The 14830-nt window shown below is 37.6% G+C and overlaps 2 protein-coding genes and 1 long non-coding RNA gene across 3 annotated transcripts; 1 reads left to right on the top strand and 2 right to left on the bottom strand.

The window, feature by feature from the left end:
• Positions 1 to 3247: 3247 nt before the first annotated feature.
• LOC106338387 lies at positions 3248 to 8435 on the top strand. Its single transcript, XM_013777375.1, has 5 exons — positions 3248 to 3581; positions 6205 to 6744; positions 6938 to 7399; positions 7601 to 7780; positions 8380 to 8435. The coding sequence occupies exons 1-5, from the start codon at positions 3248 to 3250 to the stop codon at positions 8433 to 8435; spliced, it is 1572 nt and encodes a 523-aa protein (XP_013632829.1).
• A 1492-nt stretch (positions 8436 to 9927) lies between these two features.
• Positions 9928 to 11172, bottom strand: LOC106341362. The gene is made up of 4 exons (XR_001269619.1): positions 10995 to 11172; positions 10432 to 10547; positions 10247 to 10265; positions 9928 to 10166 (listed from the first exon to the last, which is right to left on the bottom strand). It is a non-coding gene; the product is annotated as an uncharacterized LOC106341362 (long non-coding RNA).
• A 717-nt stretch (positions 11173 to 11889) lies between these two features.
• On the bottom strand, positions 11890 to 13502 carry LOC106339981. Its single transcript, XM_013778835.1, has 2 exons — positions 12611 to 13502; positions 11890 to 12477 (listed from the first exon to the last, which is right to left on the bottom strand). The coding sequence occupies exons 1-2, from the start codon at positions 12997 to 12999 to the stop codon at positions 12462 to 12464; spliced, it is 405 nt and encodes a 134-aa protein (XP_013634289.1). The 5' UTR covers positions 13000 to 13502; the 3' UTR covers positions 11890 to 12461.
• Between the last annotated feature and the right edge of the window lie 1328 nt (positions 13503 to 14830).

Genomic DNA, 14830 nt, shown 5'->3' with positions numbered 1-14830 from the left:
AAGGTTTTGCAACCAGTTAGACACAAGGCTGAGAAACCGGTTATTGGGAAAGCTGTCACGCAATTGAAGGAGGTTCAGCTAGAAGAAGCTCATGTGGTTGAGCAATCACCTTATGACAAGCTCCCATTTCCACAAAGGTTCCTCACTAAAGCTCAAAAGAAGATGATCTCCAAGTTCAGAAAAGACATGGGAGATGTAGGAGTCAAGATTCCACAGATATCGAATATGAATGATGCTCATGTCCAAATGATGCTCATCAAGGACTTTCTAGCTCACAAAGAAGAAGTAGGAGAGCTCCTAAACATCTCTACTATGCAGCTTGATCCACCAGTCACACCAAAGTCTATTTCAAAACTAGAAACCCGAGGGAAATTCACCTTGTCTTGCTCCCTTGGTAAGTTTACACTTGATGATTCTCTTGTTGATTCTGGTGCAAGTGTGAATGTGATATCAATGGAGATGGTGAAGAGTCTGGGGATTGAGAACATGGAGCCAAACACATCTTCACTCATGTTTGGAGACTCTTCTTCAACAACTCCATTAGGCTTAATCAAAGACTACCCTATGAAGATTGAAGACTGCATCATCCCTATTGATCTCACTGTTTTGAAGATGGCAACTGAGAAGAGAGTCTTATTGATCCTTGAAACACCATTTCTCACAACAGTAGGAGCTTGCATTGACTTTGCCAACAAGAAGGACACACTCCTCAATGTGAACAAAGCTGTTTACTACCCAATCAAATCTCCAATGATGAATTTTGAGTATTGTGGAACCATCACTTGTGGAGAACCTTCCATTGAAAAGATCAAGGATGAAATGGTTGTTAGTAGAAAAGAATGTCTTGATAGAGAGTCCTCTAAAGAGATGTGTGATGAGCACTTGGAAAGTGCTACAAAGGAGGAGGTGAGTAGAGCTACAAAGGCTGCTCATGGCAAGAAGAAGATGATGAAAGAACCTCACCCTTCACCTCTTGATATGATGCCACACACTCTCACTCTTCACCCAATGAAGTTCAAGGATGGAGCTATTGAGTACAAGATCAAATGCAAGGAAAAGTCTACACCATTCTCAATTGCAAAGGCCATCATCACTCCACAGCTCCAAGATGATCCAATCAAGCTTCAAGAGCTTCTCTCTCAAGTCCTCACCATCAGTCTTGAAGGTGGGAAAGATCCTCCTCTTCACTAGCCAATTGGAAGGAAAGTCAAGCTAGAGATTTAAAACAAGCTCACTTGGGAGGAAGTCTCATGGTATCCTTTGTATATATTTCTATATATATTTTTCTTCTTTTAGTGTGTTTGAATAAGCTTAAGGACAAGTTTGGGGGAATTCTCAAAAATTCCCAAAGGTCATGTCGAAAATTCCAAGGTGACAACAAGTCCTCCCTCCTCATTTCCCCTCTCTCATGACAGCCAACTTCAAGTAAGTGCATCCTACCTTTGTAAGTACTTAGTTATCATGTTTATGTCTTTCCCTTAGATCTCTTCTTTGAGCTTATTCTCACACAAGGGACTGTGTGAAGTAAGTTTGGGGGAGAGTCTACTATCTCACATTGTGTTTTGTTCTGTCTACTTGTCATTAACTCTCATGCATTGCATTGTGAATAATTATTTGCATAGAAAATCAACAAAAATTGAAAATTTCAAAAATCACAAAAAGAAACATTTACTTGCATCATTTGCATCTTTAAGATTAAGTCTAGGAGCATTTATATTGCATTCATGCATTGGGAGAAACCTTGTAAAGAACACATGTCTAGAACTCAATTTGACATCCTAGCTAAACATATCAAGTAGCTTAAGCATCTCTTGAAAAAACTTGTAAGCTTCGAGCCTTGAAAACCCTTCTTGAAACATGTTGCTTGCTTGATGACTGACATTGTTCTTGAAACCAACTCCAAATGAACTAAGGCTTAATGAACTTAATCTCTCTTGCATATGGGCATTTGCATACTTGATCATGGATAATATACACATTTGGGTTATCTTTCTCTCCTTGTACCAATCTTTGTTAACCCAAATGGCACTCTCATACCCATTAACCCTCACCATTCTTTGAAGCCAACATTAATTTGCTTGAGTGAGGTCTTTTATTGATAGCATGTCATGTGCAAAATCTTGAGAGTATTAGGAGCGACAATAGGGTTGTTCTCATCTTTGGTTAGCATTGGGACTTCATTTAGGCTAGCCTCTAGGATGGTTTTTGGGTTTGTGAGTTTAAATTCTTTTAATCTTGGGAATGAGACAGATTGAGTGAAAGAAATGAACCAAAAAGAGTGCTTAAAGAAAAGAAACTCCTAGGGACAAAGAAAGTTAGAAAAGAGAAGCTCTAGAGTATAAATAGAACCCCCTCCCAAAAATAATAATAATAATAATAATAATCAAAGAAACAATAAGTGAGTGGGGAAAAGAAAAAAAAAAGAGCTGAGCCAAAAAGATTTAAAGTCTAAAAAAAAAAAAGAAAAAAAGAAAAGAAAAGAAGAGTCCCTAGTTGGTTGAAATCAAAGGAAAGAAAAGAGTGTTCATTGGGTGCGAGATGAAAGTTAGTGTATTTTGGGTTTGGGAATGAAGAAAAAGATGGGTAGAACTTGATACTACTTAAGAAAATGGTAGAATGATGAGAACAAGGTATTGTATGCATGAATTGCTCATTTTCTTACATAAATTTTGCATAATGCTCTTGCTCCTATTCTTGAGTGTGAGTCACTATAAATAATATATTTGAAACCCAATTTTCTTCACATTAAACCATCTTCTCTCACCAAACCAAATGATTGAGATCAAATATCTATTTGCAAGAATTCACTTTGTGTGTGTGTCCGTGTGAATAAATATGAGAGTTGGCTAAGGAACTTGTTGGATGAATGGCAATGCAACTTGTGTAAAGATAAAAGAGTCTTGATAAGCCTTAAGAAGCTAGAGTGTACTAAGAGGGTTGCTCATGGTATTTGCTATATTTTCCTTGGGATGTTAAGTTGAAGGCCAGAGAGTGTTCTTTTGGTTATGAGTTCCCATTTTCAAACCTCTCTCCCTTTAGCTCTTGAAAGTTTACTTGTGGACAAGTAAATGACAAGTTTGGGGGAGTTGATGTCTTGAGATTTTACATAGTTTTAAGCATAATTTCCATACTCATTTAGATCATTTAAGATGCATTTAGAGTCTAATTAAGTACATAGCATATGCATGTGTAGTATGTTAGGTTTGGAAAATCTCGAGTTGAAGTTTGGAGAGTTTGATGGGTAAGCATGAAGAAAAGGGGCAAAGTCAAGAAGATGGACCAAGCCGCGGACAACCAGGTCGGACTGGACCAGGCCGCGGAATCGTTCCCGAGAGATCAGCCGAGACGGACAATCCCGCGGACGGAATCCGCGGACAACACCAGTCCGCGGAATCGGACCCCAGAGCTCGGGGTTGGTGTGGTCGGCTGCAGACGTGTACTGCAAACGAAGGTAGTCCGTGGATTCTCGCCCGAGAGGTCGAGTTTTGATGACACAGACCGTGGACCAAGGCCGCGGGTTGGAGCCGTCTGCGGTCGATGCCAAGACCAGCTCATCCATTTGTCTTTCGGGTCAAACCCGGGTTTGTCGGGTCGACCCAGTTCGAGTTTTAAGCCTTTATAAATACTTTTTAGACCTAATCTTAGGATTTATCTTGTTTTCTATCTAATCAACAGCCACTTTTGGGTGAAAGATCTAATCTTGATCATATTCTCTTGTGTTTGCTTGATTACTTTCATCATTTATCATGTTTAGACTTAGATCAACTAATGATTTAGTGTCTACCATGATAATGAGTGAGTAGTCTTTTTTGGATTCATGGGTTAGGATGATTAGGATGATTAAGTGATGATCTAGAATGTTTAGAGTAGAGTAATATGTTTCCTTGCTTGATTGAGTGATCCTAATGCTAATCTAGAGTTGGTCATTTTAGATTTGAACTCTAGACATTTCATTGCCCGAAAGGTGTTCGATGAAATGTCAGAGCCAACTCAACATGCTCTTAGCTTACCCTACCAAAGGGATTTGATGTTAGGGGAGTTTAGAAAGTTGAATGATCTATTCTTAATCATTGTTTGATTGACACAAACCAAAGAAATTTGATGTTTGATCAATGAGAGTAAATGAGTTTTTGTCTTGGAAAAGAACTTGCTTAGAATTGCTATCTAGACTTAGGGGAATGTGTTGATTGAAACCTTGCAATTTTCGATTAAATCTTAGTCATCTGAAATCAAATTCCTATGCCCATGATTCCTTATTTATCCATTTGCTTGAAAGTTGCTAGTTAATTGTGTTAGAACCTTGTTAGCTTAATCAAATCACCTCATCACTTTGATTGCATTTAGCTTAAGTTTGAACCTGAATTCTATTTGCATCAAAACTCTTAGAAATGGATTGACATCTTAAATACTACATGATTTGAATTAGGACCCTTCAAAAGTCCATTTCACAGAACAACAACAATCAGAGGTACTCTAAACCGTACCTTGGAAAGTGCCAGCCAGGCCTGTGGATTTCAAGGCCACAAAACACAACAATGTTCCTAGTTCCGCATTGTCGCTTCTGAGCAACAACAAACGTCATCCCGTGGCTGTTTCCAAACAGCACCACAAGTTTACAATACCGCACTGCAGTACCAGGAAACACCAGCTTGACTAATGGACAGTGGCGCCTCTCATCACATTACCTCGGACGTTGCCAATCTCTCCACGCACTCGCTCTATAATGGTGCTGAAGAAGTCATTGTTGCTGATGGTAAAGGTCAGCAGATTACACACACTGGTTTGGAAAATCTACATTCTCCAACTCGATCACTTTTCTTACATGATGTTTTACGAGTTCCAAGTGCTGCTACAAATATAGTTTCGGTTAACAAGCTGTGTACTGACAATGATGTTTTTGTGAAATTTTTCCCACATAACTTTTAGGTGAAAGTTATCAACTCGGGGGCGCAAGTTCTAGTGGGCAAGTTCAAGAATGGTGGTTATGAGTGGCCATGTCGAGCTCCTGATCCAGCTTTCGTATCGCCATCATTACCCTCTTCTCAAATTTCAGTTCCTTTGTCACTTTGTCACTCTAGACTAGGCCATCCTGCTATTCCAATTTTAAAAACTCTTGTTTCAAATTCAATTCTTTCAGTCTCTAATAAAAGTACTTCTTTTCATTATCAAGATTGCTCCATAAACAAAAGCCACAAAATCCCTTTCTCAACTTCTTCTATGTCATCATCAAAACCACTTCAACTTGTGTTTTCAGATGTCTGGACGTCACCGGTTCATTCTGTTGATGGCTACAAATATTATGTTATCTTCGTTGATCATTATACGCACTGTGTGTGGTTCTATCCTCTTTTGACAAAATCTGATGTTCGTGATACTTTTATAAGATGGAAAGCTCTTGTTGAAAACCGACTACAACACCGTCTGATAACATTTCATAGTGACAATGGTGGAGAATATTTGGTTCTTGCGAACTATCTCAGTCAAAATGGAGTTACTCATCTGATATCTCCGCCACACACACCGCAACACAATGGCTTCTCAGAACGCATACATCGTCACATCGCGTACAGGGCTTGCTCTCCTCTCTCATGCTTCGATTCCAGTCACGAACTGGAGTTATGCTCTTCCTTCTGCTGTCTACCTGATTAATCGACTTCCTACATTGACGCTGTCAAATTCAAATCCGTATGAGAAGTTGTTTATCTTGGCGCCTAATTATCTGAAACTTAAGGTGTTTAGCTGCCTGTGTTATCCATGGCCTCGTCCTTACACAAATCACAAGCTTGATAACAGATCCACTCCATGCATCTTCTTTGGTTATTCTATCTCTCAATGTGCCTTTTTATGTCTTGATCTCACTTCTCATTGCCTTTATGTCTCTCGTCATGTTCAGTTTGTTGAAACACAATTTCCATTCAAAAAGCTTTCATCTCCAGCTCCTAAAATATCTCCGGTCTTGCCACTGAGATTTCGGTTCCCTTCACAGTCATCTCGACACAGTCACTCCCGCCACCATCTGCGGTACAGCCCCCAGGTTCGGATCTCTCACCAGAAACTACAGTGCTAGCTTTTGAAGCAACTACAAATCAGTCTCAAAACACTTCATCCTCTGACACTACGCAACAGGCTAACACAGAGCCTGAGATCACTTATGCGGTTCAGTCTAATACTCCATTTCACCTATGCTGCTCACTAATGATACAGATGTTTCTCTTACATTTGATGGAGGTGATGTAGGAACTGCAACCGCTACTTCGTCAGCTGATACAAGTGGCTCTGCTACAATGGTGATGCACTCAGACAACTTTCACCCGAAGATCACTCGGTCTAAAAACAATACTTCAAAACCAGTGCAGAGGTTCTCTTTTCCAGCTACAGCATTTGCTCACTCTGAGATCGAACCAGCAACACAGGCTCTCCGTAACAAACTATGGCGTGCACCCATGAGTGAGGATTTTGACTCTCAGGTCCGACATCATACATGGGACTTAGTGCCTCCTAATCCCTCGTACAACCTGATTGGCAATCGATGGATCTATAGAATCAAGCGTGATCCTCAAGGGAACGTGAAACAACGCAAATCTCGACTTGTAGGCAAAGGATATCATCAAAGACCGGGTATTGACTTTCATGCTACCTTCAGTCCGGTAATCAAACCTCCTACAATTCGACTGGTTCTCAGCTTGGCAGTTTCGTATGGTTGGGATCTACGTCAACTTGATGTGAGCAATGCCTTTTTACAAGGTAACTTAAGTGAAGATGTTTACATGCATCAGCCAGTTGGATTTTTGATCGTAACAAACCGCATTACGTCTGCAAGATTCGCAAAGCATTGTACGATTTGAAACAAGCACCTTGTGCCTGGTAGTTTGAGCTATCTGGATTTGTCAACTCTCTTGCCGTTGCATCATTTTTGTGTTGCATCAACCAAATCTAGTGATGTTTGTTCTTGTATACGTTGACGACATCGTCATCACTGGCAACAACTCACACCAAACCCAACAGTTCATTGATCTCTTTAGCAAGCGCTTCTTACTTAAAGACTTGGGAGAGCTCAGTTATTTTCTGGGAATTGAGGTCACACGTACTCCCTCTGGCTTGCTACTCATTCAACGCAAGTACATCAATGACTTGCTTGTTCGTGTCAACATGACAAACACGAAACCAGTCGCGACTCCTATGCAAAAAGATCTCCGCCTGAAACTCACCTCTGGTTCACCTCTAGATGATGCTTCAAAGTATTACACTGTAGTCGGCAGTTTGCAGTATCTTCACTTTACGAGGCCAAACATTGCGTTCGCTATCATCAAACTGTCTCAATTCATACATGCCCCCACAGACATTCATTGGTTAGCTGCAAAACACGTTCTAAGATATCTCGCAGGCACTCGAGATCATGGTATTGTCTTTCGTAGCAACAACAATCTCTCTCTCTTCACGCCTTTTTAGACCCTGATTGGGCTGGTAATGGCGATGACTTCACATCGTCCAGTGCCAATATTTTTTACCTTGGATCGCATCCCATTACATGGTCTTCCAAGAAGCAGAAAACAGTTGCCCGCTCTTCTACTGAGGCTGAGTACCTCTGTTGCTGACACAGCTACCGATCTGGTCTGGATCAAGTCTCTTCTTCAAGAACTTGGTGTTAAACTTACTTCACAACCTGTCATCTGCTGTGATAATGTTGGGGCTACTTATCTGTGTGCCAACCATGTCTTTGATTCTCGGATGAAACTTGTAGCTCTGGACTATCAATTCATACGTCAACTGGTCCAAGCAGGTATACTTCGTCACTACAAGAAATTAAAGAAATAGCTACTGATTTTTTTGTAGCTAGAAGAACCAATCCGTAGCTAGAAAACAGAAGGCAGCGGATGGTGACGGATGGAAGTGGTGGCCTCAGCACCGACGCTAACTGTGAACCGTCACCAATTCGTAGCAACCTCGCAACGGATTCGCGAGAACAATTGTCGTAGCTAATTGCAATGACATGGCTACAGCATTTTCCGTAGCTCATTAGTGACGGTTATAGCAACAGAATTTTTGTGTCCAAACAGCTACAACATTTAACTACAATATATCCTTAGCTAAATTATAGCAAATATAGCTATGGATTTTGTTACAAATTCTGGATTCGAAAATATCAACGAACAAAGCTTAATTTTTAAAACAAAAATATGACTATATCAAAAATTTTAAGAGATTATATTATTATAAGAAATCTGAAATTATCATACATAACAAAAATGTCGATTTTAAACTTCTAGTACACAAACAAGAAGCTAAACTAATAAGTGAAAATTAAAAACATAACAAAACTTCAAGCAGTGGTAAGAAAACATCAAACTCGTTTGTTTGTTTGTTGATTGCCATATTTAGATTCTCTTCTTGTTGGTGATGGGGAGGAGGGGATAGAGAAGAATCGGATGAGCTGATGCCACATCAGTTGGTGATGTTTGTTTTTGGGGATGCTTTGATGTATTATGTGGTTTCTCAGCTTCTGGTATTGGTGGTACTGTGACATCTTTAGCTTCACATAATAGAGTCAGTTGCTTGCTCATCATGTTGACAGCCCCTATCAGATTGATCAAATCTCGCTCCAACCTTGGTTTAAAATAGCGCTCGCTATCCTCGCCGTGGCGCTTGGCCACGTCTTGCGATGTCCTCATTGCCTCAAGACCCCAAGGCTAGGCGAGGTACACAAAGCGATCGCCATTGAACGATTTACTATTTGTTATAAGGCGCCTCTAGCGACGCTCCATTGATTCTTCTCAAACCATCATGGTTTGGTTTGTACATATTTTGGTTATCAAACCAAATTCGGTTTAATATGTAAGCTTTGCCGTATAATATAATCTACGACAAACCCTAATACAGTCTACTATATTATAGTAATACAACCCCTAAGTTCTCCACCAGCTCTTTTTTCTCTATTGTTCCTAACTCTATGCACACCCTTAGCTCTTCTTTCCTTCTACCGGTTAGTTCTCTATTCTCATATATTATATTTTGGATTTTTAACGTTAAAACCCTTCAACTAAGTTTGTTTAGGGTAAAAACCCTCAAACTAAGTATTTAATGGAAAAACCCTAAAACTAACGTTATTTAATAAATTAAACCCTAGCAGGTCATAATTACCATTACTACCGGTAAATCTTTAATTTAGGAGTTTCTACATTAAATAAACATAGTTGAGGGGTTTTACCATTAAAATTTTAAAAAACAAAAAAATCAAAATTTTATAATATCATTTAAAAATTAGTAACTTTTTTTTTACAGCATAAGCGAGAACTAAGTAACTGGACCGCGCGATTCAGAAAACCAAACCGAAAGTATTGAATCTACATATAACATAGTTGAAGGATAACTTTTCGCACCACTTGCAAGCTTGTCCGCCATAGTATTTTGTGCTCTTGGAATATGTCTGATCCGGAATCTAGGGAAGAAAGTCTTATTGCGTCTAAATTCTTTATATAATTTTTGTTATATTTTCTCGGTTTTTACATTTTTAATTTATACATATATAATGTTGATGTTAAAAAAACATTAAACTCATATATTTACAAAAAAAATTTAAAAATGCTAATTTTGAAAATTTAAGTTACTAATTTTTAAATAATATTATAAAATTTTGATTGTTTGATTTTTAATGGTAAAACCCCTCAACTATGTTTACTTAATGTAGAAACCCCTAAACTAAAGATTTACCGGTAGTATTGGTAGTTATGACTTGTTAGAATTTACTTCATTAAATAAATTTAGTTCGGAGGCTTTTACGTTAAATACTTAGTTTGAGAATTTTTGCCCAAAACAAACATAGTTAATGGATTTTAACGTTAAAAATCCTTATATTTTCTTAGAAAGCAAAACTGAGAATCAGATATTTAGAGTTTTAGGTTTTCTAATATTAATGATTATGCTCTTTTAGATTACACGTACTCGAATTGGTGTTTTGGCTTTAAGCTTTTATGCTATCAGTGAAATTGATGTTTTGGTTTTCTCTTTACTGTCTTTAACAACAGCTTAACATAACTTAGAATTGGAAACATAAAATTGATATTTTTTGCATGTGTTTAACACATGACGATTGACTTTTCTCGCCATGGCGCTTGGCGAGAGTCGAGCACCTCGTCCATACGCTATTTAAAACCCAGGCTCCAACTAGCCTGAAAAGTAAAAACAATGGCTGGTGGATTAATGGGATCATAATTTTCTATGTGTGTTGTTCCAAGTTCGAACAACATACCTTTATATGGCTTGGCTATCTACAAAACCAGATGAAAAAAACGAAAGAGCAAATTATTAAACAATAAAGATCAAGTATATGAGTGTCACATAGTGCCATTAACAAATAAATAACTACTCAATCATTTACTAGCAAGTATAAAATACTAAAGCAACAAAACCAGAAACAAAATTACAAAACAATACCGAGAAATAAGCATGAACTCGCATAAGTGGTGACTGATGTTTTTGAGTTGGAACCTCCTCTTCATGGTCGAGCTGGAGTAATAAGTACAAACGTACCATCACTTGTCAATGGGGATCTATCACAAGATAAGAAGAACATTCGGTGAAAATTTTCCCAAAACAAAAGATCGATTTCAAAAACTAATTTTTAAACGAAACATTCATTTGTACAGAACATTCATTTTTCCCCAAACCGTTAGGAAAACCAGCAAAACAGAGATGAGATGAGAACAATCATAATCGAGGACTAGTACAGAACATTCATTTGTCCCCAAACAGAAACCCTAAACCTACACTGACCCAAATCGAAACCGTAAGCTAAAAACCCCCAAATCGAAACCCTAATCCTACACTGACCCGAATCAAAACCTTAACACTGAAACTAATTGAAACCATAATCGATGGCTAATCCAGAAACAATAAATAGCAGGAGAAGAAGAATAACAGCAACAACAACAACAAGAACAAGGGACAAATCAAAACCCTAATCTAAAACAAGTCATAGAAGAAGAAGAAGAACTAACCGAGGAGATTTAACTCGGGTGATCGTATGCGACAACGATTCGTGAGTAGTCAGGTGGAAGCCATGAGGATTCTGGTCAGAGGAGAGAACGAGAAGGAGAGTCGGAGGTGACTAGTTGGTGTTGAGAGAGAAAGATCGGAGAGTCCGAGAGAGCGAGGTAAAGTTTTTATTTTTTTCTGAGTGTCGAGAGACTTGTTAGTGTTTTGTGCACTATGATAAATTTGGGCTAAAAATGAATTTGAGCCCAAACCCAAAATATTATAGGAGCCAATTTTTGGAGTCAAATCCTATGGAGGGAAATATAATTGGAGCCGGATATTATACTCTTGTAATCCCTAAAAATATAAATTTCATATTTTAAAGTGTAACCTCTAAACCTACAACCCCTAATCCTAAGATAGTCATCCTCGTCGTTCTTGATACACCAATGATAGCATTTCTTCATTTTTTCAATCATTAATTAATTGTAATTCTTTTTATTAATTTTACATGTATTATGATTATATTATAGTTTGAATTTAAGTTTAAAAGTTAAATATAAGTCCTAAACCACAAACTCCTAAAATCTAAGCCATATACTATAATCTCTAACTCAAGTATCAACCAAACACAATAAGCATAAAAATTCAAATGTTTCAAACATATAACACAAATACACATTATCTTAATTCAAATATTACTAGTTTCGAACATATATCACAAACGAAAATTTCAAACATATAACACATACATATTAGTTAGATACATAAATATTGATAGCCGTGTGTTTGAAACTATAAATCTTTCGGCAACAATTTATTCCTCGCTAATTAGTAGCTATTTAGCTAGAAAATACTTACGGATCATATTCGTAGCTAGTTAGCTACAGATAGCTACATATTAGCTACAAACTTAACATTTATTTGTTTCATCGCTATCCATCCCAACTTTCATTGCTAATAATTATGGTTACGGAAATTTCTTCGCCAGTCCTTAGCTATTTTCAATAATTCTTGTAGTGCGTGTTGCTCATGTGTCATCCAAAGATCAGCTTGCATATGCACTTACTAAATCAGTCTCTCGTATGTTGCTTGCTTCGCATTTGGACAAGATAGGACTCTCCTCTTGCCATCTATCTTGAGGGGGCGTATAGAACATATACATATCTTCACAATTAATATTTTATCTAAATCATATCTTCTTGTATATATTCTCATAACCTCCTACGGTGTATATATATAAAACACCAATGTACAAAGTCATTATTCAATGAAAAAGTATCTTTTCCTATACACCAGACCCTGATTATCTGCCACATGCTGAATCTGCGTATTCACTTCAACCCTTTCCAAATCATCTATCAATTTGAGGACCACTTCTTTACCCTTTCCAGAGACATCAGATCCATAATTTCCTAGCTGTCTATCCGAATCAGATGCACTAGACTGCTTCTCCACAACTTGGTCCCTTCGAAGGATAGTATACTGTTTTACCTTAGTACAATCCTGCAACAAATGTCCCCATCCATCACATGAAGTATAACGTGATGGAAGCAACAGATAGTTCACTTGCACAATAGTACTTCGTTGATCTCTGTCCTTGAAACAGATTTTCTGGGCAATGGTTTCACTAATTTACCTCCACCAGCACCCTTGCCACATCCATATGCACACACCTCTCAGTATTTGGATGACGCTTAACAAATTTCCCGTAGTACGAGATGGGAAGCGAAGGCTCTCCAGCAAATAGAGATAGCCAGGAACATTCACCAAATCCACCCACAGAGGTAAAGCAGTAAGATCAGGTGGATCCTGAGCAGTTGCCGGATTCCACTCACTAACAACCATTGGAGCATCAGCAATATGCCAATACTTCCTCCGCAAGAACTGCTTCCTCATCTGTACATCCTCAATCCTGAATAAAATAGTCCTCTTGCTAATGAACTGCACATCAATCTTTGACTTTGGAGGGCTCCAGATCCGATTAAAAGTAGAGTGAATTGACCCAATGAAAGGGGAATCACCCATGAAGTAACCAACCACAAAACTCTTCCAAAGCGGCTCGACATCCTCAAAACCTCCACCGGGATCTCAATATCATCTACACCATCAACTACCTTAAACTCCGGGTTGGGTTTAGGAGAGAATCCATCGTTCACAATCTCCGCGTAAGAGATCTTCTCCTTCTCGATTTCTCGATCTGGGACAGTCTCTTTTGGAAAAAATTCCTCTTTCCATTGACTATCCGATACTATGAGAGATTCACCGGAATGTCCGCCTCACTCATGTTTTCCCCTTCAAGATTAACCCTAACCGCAGCACACACATCACTTGCATCTCCACCTTCCGCCATCAATGACTCCAGAAGACGCTCATTCTCATCCTTTTCTGTTCCCCTATCAACTCCATCTCCATCTCCATCTCCATCAGAACCTTGCTTGCCGTCGAAATTTCCGATCAAATCATGTGGCGGCGTGGATGCCATTAGGTCGCCTTTTTTTTGCCGAAGGTTGATTTCTTTTTTTATAATTTTTTCGATCCAAATTTAGATACTTTTAGTGAACTAAAAATATTATACTTTATCATTATTAAAATATTTTTGTTTAATATTTAGCTTTCTTTTTAATTTTATTTTTTTTCTTTATGTTAGTAGAACCAAACATAACAACAATCAAAATACCCAAGCAAATATGAATTATCATGTTTAAGATTATTTGAAATATTTTTCAATTTAAATTTTAATGAATCTGTATAAAATTACTCAGAAGTCATAAAATATTTTAATTATTATAAATATTGATGTGCTTTCAAAACCTTTCAAAATTTTATTAGTTATGTTCATTTAGACATCTTTTTACTGCTCATCACTTTATTTTCTAATATTTTTTTAAAAAAGTATAATATAGAAAATTATTAAATATATAACGAAAATATACTTACACACCTAAGATGAAGAACTGAACTAATATGATAAATAAAACTAATATGATTTGGTTTAATTAAAATAAAAAATAATAATTATATTTTAATATGAATTTGCAAGAATATATGTAAGTCAATATACTCACAAAATGAGTAATTGGATTAATCAGTTTCTTATATCTAAAAGTTCTAACTAAAATAAAAACATATTATTTTTGTAAAAATTATATATATATATATATATATATATATATATATTATGGGATGACTCAAAACATATTAATAAAATAAAGAACTATAAAATTGTTACAATTTGGTTATATTTTATATACATATATTCATGAGTTCAAAATAATATTTTTATATGTAATTTTGAATCGAACGCTTTAGGTTATTTTTTAGAGAAAATTTGATTATATATCTCCACGCGCTATTAATATTAGAGGATTACCCTTCTCTTTGCCAAACTCATTTTGATTTTTATTTTACCCCTAAAGTAACATGTCCAACTTATCAGTATCTCTACAAGTTGTTCTGACACGCCTTTCCAAGCTTAGATAATTGAAGAAGCAAGGTTTTTTGTTCGATGACTCCATTTAAGAGAAGGATTACATCCCTCCACAAGGTCTATCGAATAACATGCCCTAATCCAGCAAGTTGGATTAGTTTGGTCGGCTCGGCGACCAAACGTATCGGCTCGACCTTAGAGTACTTTTACCCGGTCGAGTAAGCCGACCAAAAGTACCCGGCTTGGAAGGAACTTTGTCCAGGCCCGCATACTCAGCCTCTCGCATCAAGGCCCAAAGAGGTACGAAATTAGGGCATCAAGGACAGGAGACCTATAAAAGGGGGAGGAGAAGCAACAAGAAGGAGACTTTTGGACCATTGGACAGACCAAGCGGCTAGATCTAGGGCTCTAGGCGATCTCTTTGATCTT

The sequence above is a fragment of the Brassica oleracea genome, chromosome C4 (genome assembly GCF_000695525.1).
Source record: "Brassica oleracea var. oleracea cultivar TO1000 chromosome C4, BOL, whole genome shotgun sequence".
Taxonomy (NCBI): Eukaryota; Viridiplantae; Streptophyta; class Magnoliopsida; order Brassicales; family Brassicaceae; genus Brassica; species Brassica oleracea.
This window is presented reverse-complemented; position numbering and strand designations above follow the sequence as displayed.

Bases quoted from the DNA above. Each gene is read 5' to 3' on its own strand.
- LOC106338387 (XM_013777375.1), top strand. From the start codon at position 3,248: ATGAAGAAAAGGGGCAAAGTCAAGAAGATGGACCAAGCCGCGGACAAC. The intron at 3,582-6,204 runs GTTTGTCGGGTC...CTAATGATACAG, and splicing joins GTCTTTCGGGTCAAACCCGG to ATGTTTCTCTTACATTTGAT. The intron at 7,781-8,379 runs GTATACTTCGTC...TGCCATATTTAG, and splicing joins ACGTCAACTGGTCCAAGCAG to ATTCTCTTCTTGTTGGTGAT.
- LOC106339981 (XM_013778835.1), bottom strand. From the start codon at position 12,999: ATGGGTGATTCCCCTTTCATTGGGTCAATTCACTCTACTTTTAATCGG.